General features: G+C 32.7%; 1 protein-coding gene across 4 annotated transcripts in view; it reads right to left on the bottom strand.

The window, feature by feature from the left end:
* Positions 1 to 258: 258 nt before the first annotated feature.
* ckn (CRK like proto-oncogene, adaptor protein) overlaps positions 259 to 17,172 on the bottom strand; it is a 119,345-nt gene continuing 102,431 nt past the window's right edge. For 3 of the 4 annotated variants that reach the window (XM_085198343.1, XM_085198345.1, XM_085198346.1), the window contains 9 exons: positions 7,267 to 7,464; positions 6,671 to 6,867; positions 6,265 to 6,444; positions 5,771 to 5,983; positions 5,498 to 5,605; positions 5,156 to 5,296; positions 4,014 to 4,139; positions 3,001 to 3,582; positions 259 to 2,519 (listed from right to left, as the gene is read on the bottom strand). In XM_085198343.1, coding sequence (XP_085054469.1) covers positions 2,214 to 2,519; positions 3,001 to 3,582; positions 4,014 to 4,139; positions 5,156 to 5,296; positions 5,498 to 5,605; positions 5,771 to 5,983; positions 6,265 to 6,444; positions 6,671 to 6,867; positions 7,267 to 7,464 — 2,051 coding nt within the window. In that variant the 3' untranslated portion in view covers positions 259 to 2,213. The remainder of the gene's footprint in view (positions 2,520 to 3,000; positions 3,583 to 4,013; positions 4,140 to 5,155; positions 5,297 to 5,497; positions 5,606 to 5,770; positions 5,984 to 6,264; positions 6,445 to 6,670; positions 6,868 to 7,266; positions 7,465 to 17,172) is intronic. The other variant, XM_085198344.1, reaches the window with a different exon arrangement.

The raw sequence follows: 17,172 nt of genomic DNA, 5'->3' as shown, positions 1-17,172 counted from the left end.
CATTAGCTTTATGTGTGGGACAGTTCATAAAGGACTTCATGACAATACTATTTCCATTTGCCTATTGTCATAGGTATGCCCAGCGTACAAACAACAAGCAGATAAATATTTTAAAAATCTCAAATTCATATATTTATATGACTTTGAGATATCATTTTTCTTTACAGGTTTATTAATTTGTTGGTTATTAAATATACAAATATATTTTTTGACTTTTTAATATTACCGTAATAGAGTAAAGATAAGAAAAACACAATATTGGGTATTACAAATATTTATTCAAATAAGAACTGAACTATAAAATAAGAGAATTATAAGCGGCTTCAGTTATAGTTGATACATTACAATTCAACATTAATAAATAACCGCCACTCAAAACATAATTTTGACTAGTCCATAGAACAAAATAAGGTTCAAAAACAACAATAATTAAAAAAATGATGCAAATTATATGGCTTCAGATTTCATATCTAGCACCTTCCTATTCTAGCAACCCTAGCTCCATAAAAATAAAAAAAAACAGAGTGACGGCTTCAATAACAGTATACAAAATTCCTAAATATGAAATGTTAGGTATCAAAGGAGAATGTATAGAAACACTGATTTCTACATATTTATATTTACAGTACAAAGCTAAAAATATTTTATAACTCGCTACTTTTAGTTACTAAATTATTGTATGTCTCATGTAGATTAAAAATGTGTAAAAATGAGGAGTGTCATACTTTGTCATTATCCTCTGAATAAGCATTTTAATATTATATGGCCACTGTGTATCACATTATTAGTGGACAGTTATTAAAATTAAGTGTTAGAGACAAATTATTGTTTAATAACTTATTCTATTTATCTGTATTAAATTGTAAAAGTTGGAATAGATCAGTGTTTATTTTATTGTATAATTAAATTATACATTATCTGTGGTGGATACTGATTTAAGCCAATATACCAGGCATCTGTTTAAGCGGTTATGTATATAAGTTCATTTAGGATTTACTTAGATGTCAGTTTCAAATTTTTAATTTATCTACCAGTTAAACCAATTGTGGTGTTACCATTTCTTATTTTTTTTTGTAATATTAGGCATAGCATTTCTTCTGATTACATTTTAGTTATTGCTGTGTATTAAGTTAAGTAATAGCTTGTTAAATATATATAATTAGCTCAGAAATTAAAATGTTTTTTTTTAAATATTTAGAACATTTTAAATAATATCTCGATATATCTGAAATTAACTTAATTAAGTCTTAATTGCTCATTTTTCAATTAAAAAGCATTGATTTTAACTTAATTGCCATACCAAAATGTTTAACGCAAAAAATATATCTTTTATTTCGACAGTTCAAGATTATAATTATAAGTCTATGAGGTTTATACTACTTTATATGAAGGGCTATCATACATTGATTGTAGTTTCTAATTTTTCACACTAATCCTAGAGCTATTATTTGTATAAATTCTAGCTATACTATTCTACACATTATTATTCAATAGTCTACAATTTTATTGTACAAACTAACTACAGGATTTATACCATGACATAATTTAAGTAAAATGTTATTTACAAAAATAGCCATTTTCATCTGTTCTTTTGGATCCGACTAACATCTAATGTTAACTACATAAAAAAAACAAATGAAATTTAAATAAGGAACTACAGTATATAAGATCAAATAAAATGTAAATTCAAAAAAAAAAATAACAAAAAGTACTTACTAAAAATGTTATGGATTTATAGAAAACTATATTATTTCTTTATAATTTCTATTTTGTCAAGAAAATATTATTCTGATTCAATATTAAAATATTGTACTGTATCTTTGAAAGTTAAATACAATCAGAAAAGGCGACGGATAAAGGCAGTGTATGAATGAATGCACAGCTATAAGAAATATGCAAATGGCATAGAAATGAACCTTAAAAAGCAGTAGGTTTAGTGACAGACATTTTGTACAGAATCACTTCAAATTATCTCATTATGATTTAAGCCATCAGCGATTATGCTTGTTTCATTTTAAATAAAACTTTCTAACCAGAACTTTTGCTATAAAAATAACAAATTGAAACCGGAAGGAAGCTTGTTTTGATATTTTTCAATATATTAAGAAAAATAATACAATTGTTTGTCTGTACAACTACTGACACAAATCGAAATCGATCTTTGGATTTGTATTCATTTTATATTCGAGTACACACATAAGTGTGGTGGGATTTTAGGAATCCGTTAATCCTTGACGTTTCTCTTCTTCCAACATAGCGTCGAGCTCGTCTGTTAGGTTGGCAAGCATGTTGCCGATGTCATTTAGGACATCCGCCGGCTCCGTGCTTTTTTCGTCCTTGTGTTCCGGAAGTGGGTTGGGTTTAATGTCAGTGTTTCTTGGAAGGTTGGCAAGACTGATGCCAGCTCGTCCATAGTCGACCGTATGTGGTCTTCCGGCTATTTGACCGCGATTTTGCTTAATGGTACCCGCGTTCTCGTTCGCGAATGGAATGCTGTCTGATTCAGTGCTGGAACTCGACTGTTGATAAAGAAAAGTTTCTTATTATTAACTTGTTTAAAGTAGGAATGCTACAGTTAAGGATAGATTTTTTTTTTAAGAAAACTTATATATACCAAACATATATATAACCACTAGACCACACGTTATTAAGCTATGTTTAAATTCTGACAAGCAACTTATTCATGTTGTTAGTACTTATTTATGCTGTAGATTTATTAATTTATGCTGATGATATCAAGGCTTAGATGAATTTTCTTGACGTATATATAATTGTAACTCTTTATTATGTTTGCAAATATATACGATTCTAATGATAAGAGTTGTTCATTATATAAATTATCAAAGTCTATGCTATTAAGATTGTGAATTCCTTGTGTATAAATACAGGTCATTAAATTACTCCTCAAGTAAAGAACAATGTTGCTACTCTGCTATCGTGCTATAATACTAAATATTAAAACGACAAGTACAAGTAAATGAAATAAAAATATTAAAGTACCTTAAAGCTAGCATCAGAGCCAGTCCTCAGCTTGTCTTCTTCATATCTCCTCGGCGGAGAAGAAGGCGCCGGCGGCGGTGGGAGCAATCCCGTACTATCTAAGGACACACTGAGCGAGTCTGAACTAGGATAAGCTGGCAAACTCAAAGGAAGACTTTTCTCAGGGTGAATTTCTACTGTGGTCTGCCCAAATCGAGTGAAAGGAGCGTATTGCGAACTTTGTCGCTTTGGTGGGTCTGGAGGCGGTTTTCTTGCTACGTGCGGACTCGCGCCGTACGCTACACGCTGTAGCCTAGCTGAATATGCTATTTCATCATATGTATAATCTGGAGATTTATCTCTATACGCTGGTGTAGCCTGGATCTTAGCGACTGGTCGAGGTCTGACCAATCCACGAGGACGTGGTAAGGTCCCACCACCTTCGTAAGAACTGTCATTTGTTGGAGTTATGTCCCCGTCGTCGTATGAACGCCGCCATTGACCGCCGTAATAAAATCCTGCTTCGGGGGAAAATGTGGTATGAGTCGTTCTTTCTGTTGGATCTTCTAGACTTTCCAGAGATTTTCCACGTGGATGACGTATCTGTAATCGTTGAATCATCAGTTACTGATATGGTTTTCCAAATTTGAAGATAGCTTTTTACAGCTCAAACTTTCAAAAAAATCACAATCAAAATACATTACATTAGCTCAAAGTTTATTACGTAAATGGTAATTATTTACATGCTATACAAATACTTATATTTAATTATCATTAATAATAATTAAGATATTATTTTTATACGTATACTTGTATATTATGATTTTTATTATTATATCATATAGTAAAATTAATAAAAATATCATGCTTTATCAAAAATTTAATATATCATTAGAGTATAAAACTAAAATCTACCGTGCAGGCTAAGTCCTATCGACCTAATCGGAAAGACACACATCGATAAAACAAGACTCGAGTGCACATAAAAGCCGGTGCCGGTGCAAATGTCAGACTGACATCTGTCAGTGTCATACCTGAATGGGAACCAAGTCTGTGGCACACAATGGCGTCGGTATCGCATCGAACTTTAGATCGGGGGGTTTATGGAAACTCCTCGCGTTTCTCTCCCAATGCTGGTAATGCTCCCTCGGATATAAATCCTTTATGTCCAAGTGCGGTTTGTGTTTGAAAGAAAAGAAAACAAAACATTCACATGCTGCTTTGGGCTAGTGGAATGGTGGATGCAGCGACGACGTGAATTTGACAGCTTTGCGACTCTTTTTTTTAGATTTAGTAATGGAACTAAAGGTTTATTGACAAGTGATGGATTTACTCTACTCTTAAATACTCAATAATCAATCATCGATAATATTTTAATAGATAGATATTATTTGTTTTTGAAAATTCCAATCTATCTATGACGGATTTATGTTCTTAGAACCAGCATTTTCTAGTGACGTATATGAGTAGATCCAACATTGACTTATTCAAGTTAAAAGTAACTAAGTCGCAAAGATGTATGACAGCGACAGTGATGGCGATGGAAAAGACATCTAAGAAACGTCTAAGCGAAAATGAAGTTTTGAGAACGTATCGGGAAAATTTAAAATTTAGACAAATTCGTGCCAATCATGTCCTTAGAGACTAATAAACATTTTCCCATAACGTATTTGTGTCTATTGGCTTTGCAAAGAAAAATGTTGTGCTGGAATGTTTATACAAGGAGCTAACATCTAAAGCCCTATTGAGCCCGACTTATATCCGTCATATATTCGGGCTTTACTAAAACGCTATTAGTTAATAAGCGTTGTTAGTTTATTATTAGTGTTAGAACAATTTTATTTTGGCTCATATTTTGGTTAAATAAATAAAATACAGATTAGGAATTAAAAGTTGAAAATGAATGAAATGAAATGTAAATGAAAAAAAATAATAATAAAATAATAGAAATTATTAAAATTTATAAATCATAAAATATAAACAAATAAGTGATGCTTTAAAGATAATATTTGAACCAGTAAAAATAATCTCTAACAGTCTATGGGTACACCAATATAAAATAGGTAGACCAGAGACAAAAAATATTTAAATTTTAAAATAAAAAAAATCCACTTTCACGCTACAGCTATGGGCTATCTAAAACATCACTACATTAAAAATAATAATTTTATATCACCTGTCCGGATATTCTTGTGAAATCAATCGATCCTTGATTGCTAATGCTCCTTTTCCCAGCTCTAATGTCCTTTACCCGTTTGATGGCAAGCAAAATTTTCTTTTGGTGACCGAGACGAACAATACCCATGTCTTCTAAGTCCTGTCGTATACAATAATATATTAGTTATATTTTGTTCTGTAACATTTCTATAATACTATAGAATCGATTTCGTTGTAATTGATCAAGTTATAAAAATCGATTTATTAACGTATGTATTATTATATATTAACTGAATTTATTACTCTAAAATAATATATAAATAATGAATAAATAAATTATTAATAATAACAGAAATATTACCTCCCAAGCTAATTGTGTAACGTCGTGTACAGTCCGATAGCCCTGCGCCACCAGCGCGGGGCCGTATTCTTCTAATCTAAGTAGACGTAACCATTCTTCTAGAGAGCCCTGTAAATTATTAAAAAATAATGTATCATTAACATATTGAAAAAGAAAACATTATTAAACATAATAATTAAAATAAGAAGATATTGAAGCTATGTTAATCTCAATAATAGTAACGTTTTATATTATAAATAATATTATTATAAAAACTAATATAAAAATACATACGGGAATATAATCAGGTAAGTTGTCGGGAACATTCAGGTTAGCAAGTTCGGCCTTTAACCGCTTGCGGTGGTTAGGTTTCTTGATGCCAACAGCTGTGAGGTCCTCTGGAGTCATTCTTGTAACAGTTGGAAGATCGTAACCAGCTTCTATGAAAAGTCTCGCATATTCCTCCATTTGTAGGTCTGCTAGCCACGCGTGGATGATATCTGGGTCCTGGAAATAATTAAAAAAAAGAAAATACATATGAATAATTCACATGTCGCAAGCTATTTTATAAGTAAATTATTCGATTCTGTATATTGGAATATATCTGTAATTGAAATCACATATTGGGTATTCAGATTAATATCTTTTTAAATTCAAAATAATACGAGTATTTTAAAGCAATTCGACAGATACCTATAACATGTCGGGAGGCGTAGACGGTAGTCGATTTATCATAAAATTTAAAAGATAATTATAAATTAAAATATAGCAAACTAATATAAACTCACTGGAAGTCCCTGAGCTATCATAGCTCGCACTCTGTCAACTGTGTCTCCACAGTGACACGCGGCGTGATGATGATGTGGTATCCGACCTGATGCTCTACCACTGTCGAGCGACGCTGAGGAGTGACGGGAGCCAGAGCCAGCTGACCCTGATGATGATCCTGGACTATCTCGCCCTGGACTCTGTAAACATGAACCATAGATATTTACAATAATTTTACAATATACCTACTGTCAATATGCCTAATTTAAATTTTATTCTCTGATCTAATTATCTATCAAAACATCTTTCTTAACCCTAGACAAATGTGAAATTGTGAATTATTAATTATGAAATATGAGATGGGATAATTAGGGAAACGGAAGAGTACAACTGCGGACTAATAGACAAAATATCAACTTAATTTACCTGTGTCATATCAATGCCCTGGTCATCACTCAATGCTAGCTGATGATGATAGTACACAGCAGCCTTGTGCGTGAGGGGTTGTGTAGGCGGCGGGAAGGTGAACGTGCCTCCGCCCGCCGGACTCTTGCCCAGACTGCCGCTGGCGCCAGATACTCCTGACACGCCTGACACTGTACTGCCATAGTCCGAATGGTCATCTGGAAATGCAATTGAAATGTATTACTGTATTGTATAATACTCCACGAAAGATTTTTTAATTTCAGGCTTTATCCTTAGCTGGGATAACCAGATAGAACGGAGTGCAAAAAGCTCTAGATAACGTTTAATCTCGCACATAGCAGGGTAGCCTGAGGGAACATGGAAACCTATTGTTACAACATGCCGTCATTAAGTCTTCCACTTTCTGCCGAATTCTTAAAACGTGACGTGCTGCCTTGTTACCAGAGCCAGAAAATAAAAAGATTAAATATATAAGTTCCCCGACTGTGAATCGAAACCACAATCGTCTCGTTTACAATCCACGCTTGCCCCTGCATTACGACATCTACGGATAAAAGTTCTGTTAATCAATATAATAATTAATAACAACAAATTACCTCTCGTATGCGAAGGTGTATCCGGGGGTTGAGGATACGCTTGTTCTTCGCAGGACGCGTATCCCTGGGAACCAAAGCTGGAACCAGAGTGTCTGTGCTGGGGTGTTCCGAACGCGTCTCCCGGTATCGCTGGTGGCGGCACGCGCTTCGCAGTCGCCGTTTTCCCGGCGCCGCTGCCACCGCGGGACATTCCGCCCACTGGAAATACAAAGTAAATTATTAGATACCTAAATCTTTAAAAATATATTTGATATTGTTTTTTTTAGTGTTCGTGTCGTCGTGTGAGTAATATGTTTATGTAATAAAGTAAGAATTCGTACATCTATTTGCAAGTGGTCTAAGTTGCATATAGAGTTAAATGTTTTTAAATATATTGAATGTAATAAATATCAATTTGTTTTTTTTAATATAGAAAATATTAATATATCTTTTAAATCAAATATTTTAGTAAAATCTATTCAGCAAGCGATATTCTACTAAATTTTCAATGTAACGAACGATTGACGCCTTACAATATCTATTTTCACTCTTCAACACCAAAGAGAAAATCGTTCACGCCTGCTTATTCCTATAATTCCATTATTATCGTTAATGGAGCTCTTAGGAGAAGCCAAGTAAATCGCGTTTGCGTCAAAGTAGCTTCGAACACCGTTATCTTCTTTGTGCGAGACGTCAACCGCATTAACAAACTGAGTTACATTCCTCCCCTATCCTCCCTTCCCTCCTTCCCTTCGGCGATAAGAAAGGGGAGTTTAGTAATAACCGAATAACATCATCAATCATGATCGGCCGCTCGCTGGTATCGGATCGAGCTAATTGCTCGCGCCGAATCGATAAAGCTAACTAATAGCCGAGAAAAAAGTGACCATTAAAATATTTGAGATTTCTTTTTTAAGTTTCACGCTGTATTTTGTAGACAGAGAGAACCTAGTGTTAAAACACTCCTTTCCCCATTTTCTGTCAAATTCTGGAGGCATTACGTGTTTAATGGTGGAACTCAAACCCCGCGTTTTGCCTCGACACCAGAGCGAAATGAAAATATTAAATATTTCATTTCCTCGAATGGGAATCGAACCCACAACTAGTCGCGATTACACTCAACTGGCCTCAAAGGCTCAAATAATCGAGATGCAAATATAAATCGGCAAAAAAAACTTCCATCGACTTTTTAGATGCCCGCGTCTGAGTGTGCGAAACTTCACGGTAACTGGCGGAATTGCAAATGTTTTGAAGGAGCCGACGAAGTTCGCGATATTAAAACTTATTTATTGTTATAACTTAGTTATTGTTTCGCGTGGTAACAGACTTGTTAGAGACGAACAATTTTATACTCTTTTTTTTAATTTAAATAACTTCAAAAGTTTATTTTATTAAACAGAAGTAGGTATTTAATATGTCGAATATTAATGATTACAATTTTTTTACAGCTTCATGCTGTATCTCATATGTTCACAGAGGGAATTTAGTGTTAAGACGCTCCAAATTCGAAGAAAGATAAAAATTAAAATTCCTTGAGATGAAGTTGAACCTATAACCAGTCGTATTTACAGTCACACGCCAGTACCGCGACGACTGTCCTCAATTGTATGCCTTCTCGTTTGAATTTAAATAACTTCAAAAGTTTATTATTATTAAACGATTCCTGTATAAAATATGCCGAATAATTGCGATGAGCAAAATTAAAGAATACAATTAATATTTATATAGGAAACAATTTTTAAATCAATTCCATATATAGCAAGTCCATCGCTTTCGTTCTTTATGCACGGCCATAAGAGGCCGCGAGGCACAAACATTTCGGCACATTCACATATTATGTATGTATGGATGAGTGCGGCAATCTCTTAAAGAGGAGAAATTATTTATCGATTGCAATTACTCGCACGCAAATCATCTCGATATTAAGGCGGCCATTAAGATATAATATTTGGTCGTTACGTCCGCACGCGAACATTCGTTTATTTGTTTTAATAATTTTTTATCATTTTCATTACTTCTAATAAACGTCAGGTTGCAAATGAGTACAACACTAAGTGTTTATGAGTTATTTATGACATATGTACATACATATGTATTTAAATGATAATAAATTCTTGTAATTGCGTGTAGGTACTGGATAAGAAAAATATTTTACTCATTAGAGTTGTAATAAAAATATATGATATACACAACCTACTTAAAAGAATGTTAGCGTATTGGGAAGTCTTACTGCATTCATTATAAAAAAAATATTTCCATAATTATTCAGAATAAGAAAAAAACATTCACAAACATTGTTATCGATTAAATTTGATGAAATGTCTGCCGTGAATTTTTCATTGTCATAATTTTTTTAACTTCTCGCCGTACCAGGACGTTCATGTAGCAGGACAGACGGAGGGACCCTAGTATTAAGGAACTCCGTTCCTCACTTTCTGCGGAAATCTGGAGACATGGCGTGTTGGGTGGCGAAACTCAACGCCGTGCGTTGTTGCTACAAAAAAATATTTTACTGATATTTAAAAAAAAATACATTCGTTAAGATTAAGATAAATTGATAGTCCATGAACCTGCAATCAGTGAGTGTCACAGGACGTCGAGCTCCCCCGAAGCTCATAATCTGGCAAACATTACCACCTACTTTCTTTTATCGCTTCAAAGTTGGCACCACACGAGCCGTACTGTGCCCTATCTTTATTTATGATGCGGTTTAGCATAATCTGTAGACATGGCTTTTAGTTTTTTGTTTTTTTTTTTATGAAAATGTTTTAAATTTGTTTGCCAACTTAAACGTAGTCCATTCTATTTTGTATATAGTTTATGCAAATATTCATAATGTAAAATTGTATATGCGATGACGACGGGTTCGATTCCCACTCGGAGGAATGAATTACTTTCATTTAGCTTGCTTGCGCGACAGGACGACGCGTGACGTTGGAAAATATCTCGAAAATGAGCTGGTGCGAGGAGAACGTTGTGTCTTAACACTACGTTGCCTCTGCCCTACCCTATTATATTATATGCGGGATACCCCTACCCTATTATACAAAAAATATAAATAAAATAAATAAAGAATTATAGATACAAGTTTAATATTTGAGTAATGAGAAAATTGTAAAGACTGGTCCTTAGCGGATCAATGGGCAAGCTGTTTGACGGATTCCATTTGACGTCCGCCTCGCAGCGAGGGTGAAAGGTGTAAATAAAGGTGGTATTTCACGGAGCTTACGGCCGAATAATATCATTAATTTTTTTTATGTGAAAAGTATCGTGATATCGATTCGTATTCGTATTTATTTTGTGCCCAACTTGCGTGTGCCCTATAATAAAAGCTGATATAGATGATGATGCTCGCGTTGTTTTGACATGTAATATATTTTGTTTTTAGATGGAACTTTAACTTGGCGACCTTACAACAATAATCGAAATTTTATATAACTCGATAGTACTGTTAATAATAATAATTCGATTTATTTGATTTTTATAATAAAAAAACACCTCTATATCATAGTTTCTTAGAAAAACTAGTAACATAATTCCAACATAAAAAGCAAACAGAATTAAAATTGCAAATAATTGTAACATGAAGACGCCATTAAGGCGGGTCACATTCATTCAATTACACACTTATGCATCAAGATAAGCGCAGGTTCGATTCCATTTACATTCTTGAAATATTCAGACTATATTAAAACACAATTATACGGCGCCGGCGTTATAACTCGTTTATTTTTAGAAGCATTTAGTAATTTGCAACTGTGCTTAACCATTACATGTATATGGTTGTAATAGTCGTTTGAGTTCGCCGATGATAAATTAATCATAAATGTAATATAAGTGCTTTGGTGTAGTACTATTTTATGATATAATAACTAAAAACGGACTAGTTTAGTGGTTGTCCCTCAAGTCGCGCCGGTTAAGGAGTTAAGTAAGACGTGTTTAAGACAAGTAATCTATAATCTGGTATAGATTATAAGTTCTGGTGTAGATTCTATTATATTATTATTTCTTATAAGATATACTTATAAGAAATAATAATATAATAGAATCCGAAACAATGATTTTTGAAATATTTGTTTGTGTGTACGTTTATTTGTTCACGTTAATCTCAATAACGGCTTAACCGATTTTAAAGTAGTGTAATGCAACGCATTCACAAGTATATTTTGGCAAACTTTCTTTAACATTAGTGTTTGTTTTATTTTAATCGGTTCAAATAAAAAAGTTTAAAATGATAATGTTATTAGATCAAGTAATTCAGATGAGAATATAAATAATTGTGTAGTACAAGCGGGCGAAGCCACGTGGGGTCACTAGTTCATAATAATACTATAAATGTTCCTAATTACTCCGCAATTTTATATTAAATGTAAATATTGTATTAACCTAAGCCAGATCTTAATCTAAAAACAAACCTAAAAACAATTATTAAATATAGCTTCAAGCCAAACCGCTTAAAACCAAACAGTAACAAATACATAGAGCATTAAAAACGTACACTCATTTATCAAAGTAGGTACAGCTAATTTCATTACCAATATAAATAAATTAATATATGTACACACATTAAACGATATACTCGTACCTACTCGGTAGTGAAAGTCGGCCGGCTCCAACGAATCAAATATGATTGATTAGAACAATCAAGTAATAGATACGGTTATCGCGACGTGACAGTAGTAGACGTGACGTGAGTAAGTAGACGAGAGTTTATCTCGTGTACACAGATTTTTTATTAGCTTCACGCTGTTTCACGCACACAGCAGAGGGAAACTCCGTTCCTTAATCCGGTCAAATTCTGGGGGCATTGTGTGTTGACCAGAGCGAAGAAATGAAAATATAAATATAATAAATAATTCGGTTTTCATTCACACATTTGTGCCTTTGCGCCACGAATGGCCTCATATAGACAGATGAGTGAATAAATTATTAGAAAAAGCGTAACCGATAAAGAATAACCCACAAAATTTATGCTAACTTAATTTAAAATATTAATGTGTAATGAGAGCCAACTTCATCGATAAATTTATCGTAGATTTATGTATCTGAGTGCCAAGTTCTGTGTTTTCTTGCGATGTTATTATTCCAAAGAAATGTAAGCATAATATCCAATTACCAAAAGGAAGGAAAAAACAATACAATATGTCTAACTACAGATTTATTAATAAAAATTTTATATCGATTTACTACTTCCGAAATAAAAAACTATAATATACACACTTCTCCATATATCCATCCAATCAATACTAATCGTGCAGGAACAATATAAATCTAAATCAGTAGGCAGAGGGAACCTAGTGTTAAAACACTCCGTTCCCCACTTTCTGCCCACAATATAATTTATATCAATTCATTATAACAGTTACGTAGGTTTGTAAACGTAGTTGTCAAATAGTCCGCTAACACCAGTTCAGCAAGTTCTAATCCCGGTTGGTAAACCCGAGGATTAGCGAGAAGCCACACTGTTCTGCAAACTGATTGATTGGTCTGATGGGATTTTACTAATTGGTATAGTCTTATATAAGTTCAGCCATTATTCGTTTTCTTTTATAAACTTCTTTTATAGAGATCGCTTTAATTTGTAGGAACAGAAAATGTATTGTTTAAGACATTCCTTTCTTCATTTAATATTCAATTTAGGGATAGTGAACAGAGATAGAGACAGACGAAACGCACCGCCTCGCCGAATCAATAAAAAAATATGAAATATAGGTATTTAATTATTTTTTTAAATGTTAAAACCCATAATAGAACTACGATGGAGAATATTCGCTTAATATTTTCCCATTTTCTTTTCTTTTTGCTAACAATTAAATACTGTAAAGAATGGCATCTCCCTTTACATTTCACCTTAAAACTAAGATATTTTTTTATTCTTAAGATATATTTTTTAAAAAGCATAACTTAGATTGACGGTGATAGCCCGCCGTGACAAAGTATCATTAGAGATTAGTCTACTAAGCCGGAAGTCGTGAGTTAGAGCCATTTGTACCTACTTAGTATGTTACTAGTACATAGACTACCAACGATCCCGCATCTCTTGAAAAAAACAAACGAATAAAAGAATTAGAGGTTAATCTCGTTTTAATGAAAGCTGACGTTCAGTGAAAACTGCCTCGTGACGCAGTGGTAGATTGTAATTAAATACCTAGTAAACGCTACAGATTTAGGTTCAATTCCCAGACGAGGAATTCATGTCCTCGCTTTGGTAACGAGGGAAAGCGCGGCGTTGAGTTCCGCGACTCAACACGCAATACCTTCGGAATTTGCCAGAAAATGGGGAAACGAGTATCTTCACACTAGGTTACATCTGACTATTTCGATATGTGCGAGAGTATAACGTGAAGCTTAAAGGAAAGCAAAAAGAATAATATACATAATATTCCTATATTTCATATTGTCTTTCAAAAAATCAGGATAGGCTGAGGGAACCTAGTGTTGAGACACTGCGTTCTCCACATTCGTTGAGTGGCATAACTCTGGCGCTTTGCCTCGACGCCAGATCGAAGAAATGGAAATATAAATGGAAATAAATATTTCATGTCCTCGAGTGGGGTTCCAACCCACAACCAGTCGGTTCTACACGCGCTGCGCCACGACTGGCCTCTACGTCTCTCTGTCTTTCATATTGCGTAAAATTGCATTAATATGCAATTGGACAAGTGTAGAATTGATAAATATATAATTTTAACCGTTTGATAAGTTGTTGTTTCAGTGACTATACTACTGTACTGTACTGTACAGTGACTGTATTACAAATTGAGATTTCATATGCACCAACCGTTATGGAAACTAACAATCAAATAAAATTGCTATGTTTATTCGTTTATAATTTATGTGCTTACATATATATTATTATAAATTCTCGTTTCTATTAATTTAAGGGAAATTTATCCTTAGGTAAACCAGTAATAACTATATTAGGCGTGGTTCCGTTTCACAGTTTTGTTAATAACTAGTGTTAATTAATTCTTTCTTTTTTTTTAGCTTCACGCTGAATCCTACACATAGCAGGGTAAGCAGAGGGTACCTGGGAACCTAGTTAAGTTAAGGTGCCAGGTTTCCAAATTCCCTGCGTTAGTTTTATATTTTAAGAATTTGACCATTACATATATTCGTATAATCAACGCACAATTATTATTTATTCAAAAACGTACCGATTGCTAATTTTATTTTATTAAATAGTAGTTAAAATTAAATTAAATTAAATCAGCTTCATGCTGTATCCCGCACACGGCAGCAGAGAGGGAACCTAGTGTTAAGACACTCCGTTCCCCACTTTCCGCCAACTTCTGGACGCATTGTGTGCTGAGTAGCGGTACTCAACGCCGCGCTTTGCCTCGACATCAGAGCAAAGAAATGGAAATATAAACTTAAATAAATAAAAATGCAATTGGTGCAGAACAAATTACGCTTGTTAAGCAGATATGAATTTCGCATTTAATCCGCCGATTCGGCAGTTATTAGAATGCATAGCGCTCTACTTTAGTTGTGACCGAAATTACCAGAAACACGGAAACTGAAATATTCGTGTGGCATACGAATGTGTGTAGAAAGTTGTTCATTTTCCATACATTGCATCCTTGTTTTTTAAAATTTTTATTCAGTGCACGAGGTGGCCAGGCAAGTTTCATTCAATTAAGGAACAAACTATTCGTGTTTTATAGTAAGACTCGTATTCATAAACTATTCTTAACTCTGAAATCGATCTTGAGATATCGTTTTTAGTCATACAGCTATAGATCATAGATTATAATTTATAAATGAAAACGGCATCTCAAGATCGCTCTCATGTTCGATCTCAGAGTTGAGAGCGGTTTATAAATACGGGTATAAAATTCTGATAGGATTAAGCAATATATCTATTACAAACGTATAAAGATTTGAATCGGCACTTATCAAAACGTTCCTTCCTCTAGCTACATCGATATTTTTAATTATAACGCCAAAATATCTGACGGCGTTGTCTGTCTGTGACAAAAGTAATGATAATAAAATATATTTACAACGCCCCTATTACATTCATATCATTTTTTCCAAAGAAAAAAATAATATATAAAAAAATATATATAAATAAATATTTTGTACGAAAAGTCTGCAATATATCCACCAGTATAGTAGGGCCCGACATTTTAGTAATAAACTACATATTTAATGATAAGTGAACTAAAATGCAATATACTACATTTTGAAAATTTACGATAATACAAGTATTTCAAAATTTTTAAAAATTAATACAACTTTTAATAATATCTTAATTATAAATATTTCATTAGTATTTTGCGCAAGTCGAGTTACCTATTACGTTTATTCAACTTTTACTTGTATAATTAAATTATTTAAAATTATATATAATCCCATACAAAGTATACATCTGAGTTCATTATTTATTAAGCAATCAGTATACCTCGTTACAATTGAGTTGTTTAAGTGAAATCTGTCATTATAGGATGTTTTTTAAGCGTTTTTGGAGGCCAGTCGTGGCACATGTGTGTTATGAGTTCGATTCCCATTTGGGGAAATGAAATATTTCATATATTTATTTCCTCGCAAGTGTCTTAATGGGAACAGAGAACTTCTGTCTACCTTACTTCTTGACATACATTGTACACATTGTTAAAACTTAACATGCATCGAAAGTATTACATTTAAACGCTAATACTAAGCTTTCACTTTTTATCTGGTTTAAAAATCATATAATAATCCATCTATACATTACTTTTCAAATGATAAGCATTGTAATATTGAGAATAGAAAGTAAAAAAACGCAGTAGTACTTACACGTAATTGCTAGTTACGTTCGTACGTTGAATAAAACTTCTGTATTTTGTAAAGAACGCCGATACCAGAAACCGGTGATTCATTTAAGTAAATAACTCACATTGGGTTGTCAGTTAAATTGACATTAAATGGGTTTAACAAGTTTTCATAAATTACATACCTGCACCGAACTTAAATTGTAAGCAACTACTTAATTATATAAAAACTCATAATTTTTACCTTAAATGAAATATTTTTTTTATATAACAGCAGTCACAGGTTAAATCTGTACAAGGATTAATTGACGTAATTATAATATTTTATTAAATTATAAAATAATGTGTCTGATTGGTGTTTTGACGTTTGTTTCCGCCATCTTTAAATATTTTTTAAGCGTCTCTAGTCTCTATTGTATAAGAAAAAACATGTACATAAATTAGAAAAAACTTATAGTTACTTAATTTATTTTAGAAAAGCTTAATAAAAAATATTGTATTTACTTTTTATTAATTATTAAAATATATTTTTTATATTTAACTATTATAAGTAATTTCAGAGTACAAAAACGCCGTGGATAGCCGTATATATTTTACAAAGTAATAAATGAATATCTTGATAAAGTCATTATAAAAGTAAGCGTGATTTAAAAAGAATTAATTCCATACTAATTATTTTGGAGCATACTTTTAATTGTCTTACCGTCTTATCTCACTTTAGGTCACGGTTGTAAGAGTTGTATAATAGAAGTGTCGAACGAAAGTAATATTTATAATTTGATTTCATTTTTATTGATCACGTAAAAGCTTAATTTTCAATTAATTTGCTTTCAGATTATGTTTTTTTAATTAATTTCAACTAAGAATATAATAAAAATAATTACTTTAATAAATTTGTTTCAATATATTAATTAATATAGCTATAAATTGTTAATTAGTATAATTATTTTAACATAAACAGTCACTAAAAAAACAATTTAATTATAACAAGTGTATCGATATTTAACAAGTAGATATTTCAATCGCATACAAATCAAAAGGAAGTGAAAATATATAGGAATTATCTGGCTAGCTCCAGCATTGGCCATTTTGGAACAATTAACCGGCTGCTAATGGTTTAACCGGCGGTAATTAGTTACGCAAGTGAAATACGACGCTTAATGCTCTACGA

This window comes from Heliconius melpomene, chromosome 15, assembly GCF_056956725.1.
Source record: "Heliconius melpomene rosina isolate 202511_hmr_F chromosome 15, ASM5695672v1, whole genome shotgun sequence".
Taxonomy (NCBI): Eukaryota; Metazoa; Arthropoda; class Insecta; order Lepidoptera; family Nymphalidae; genus Heliconius; species Heliconius melpomene.
This window is presented reverse-complemented; position numbering and strand designations above follow the sequence as displayed.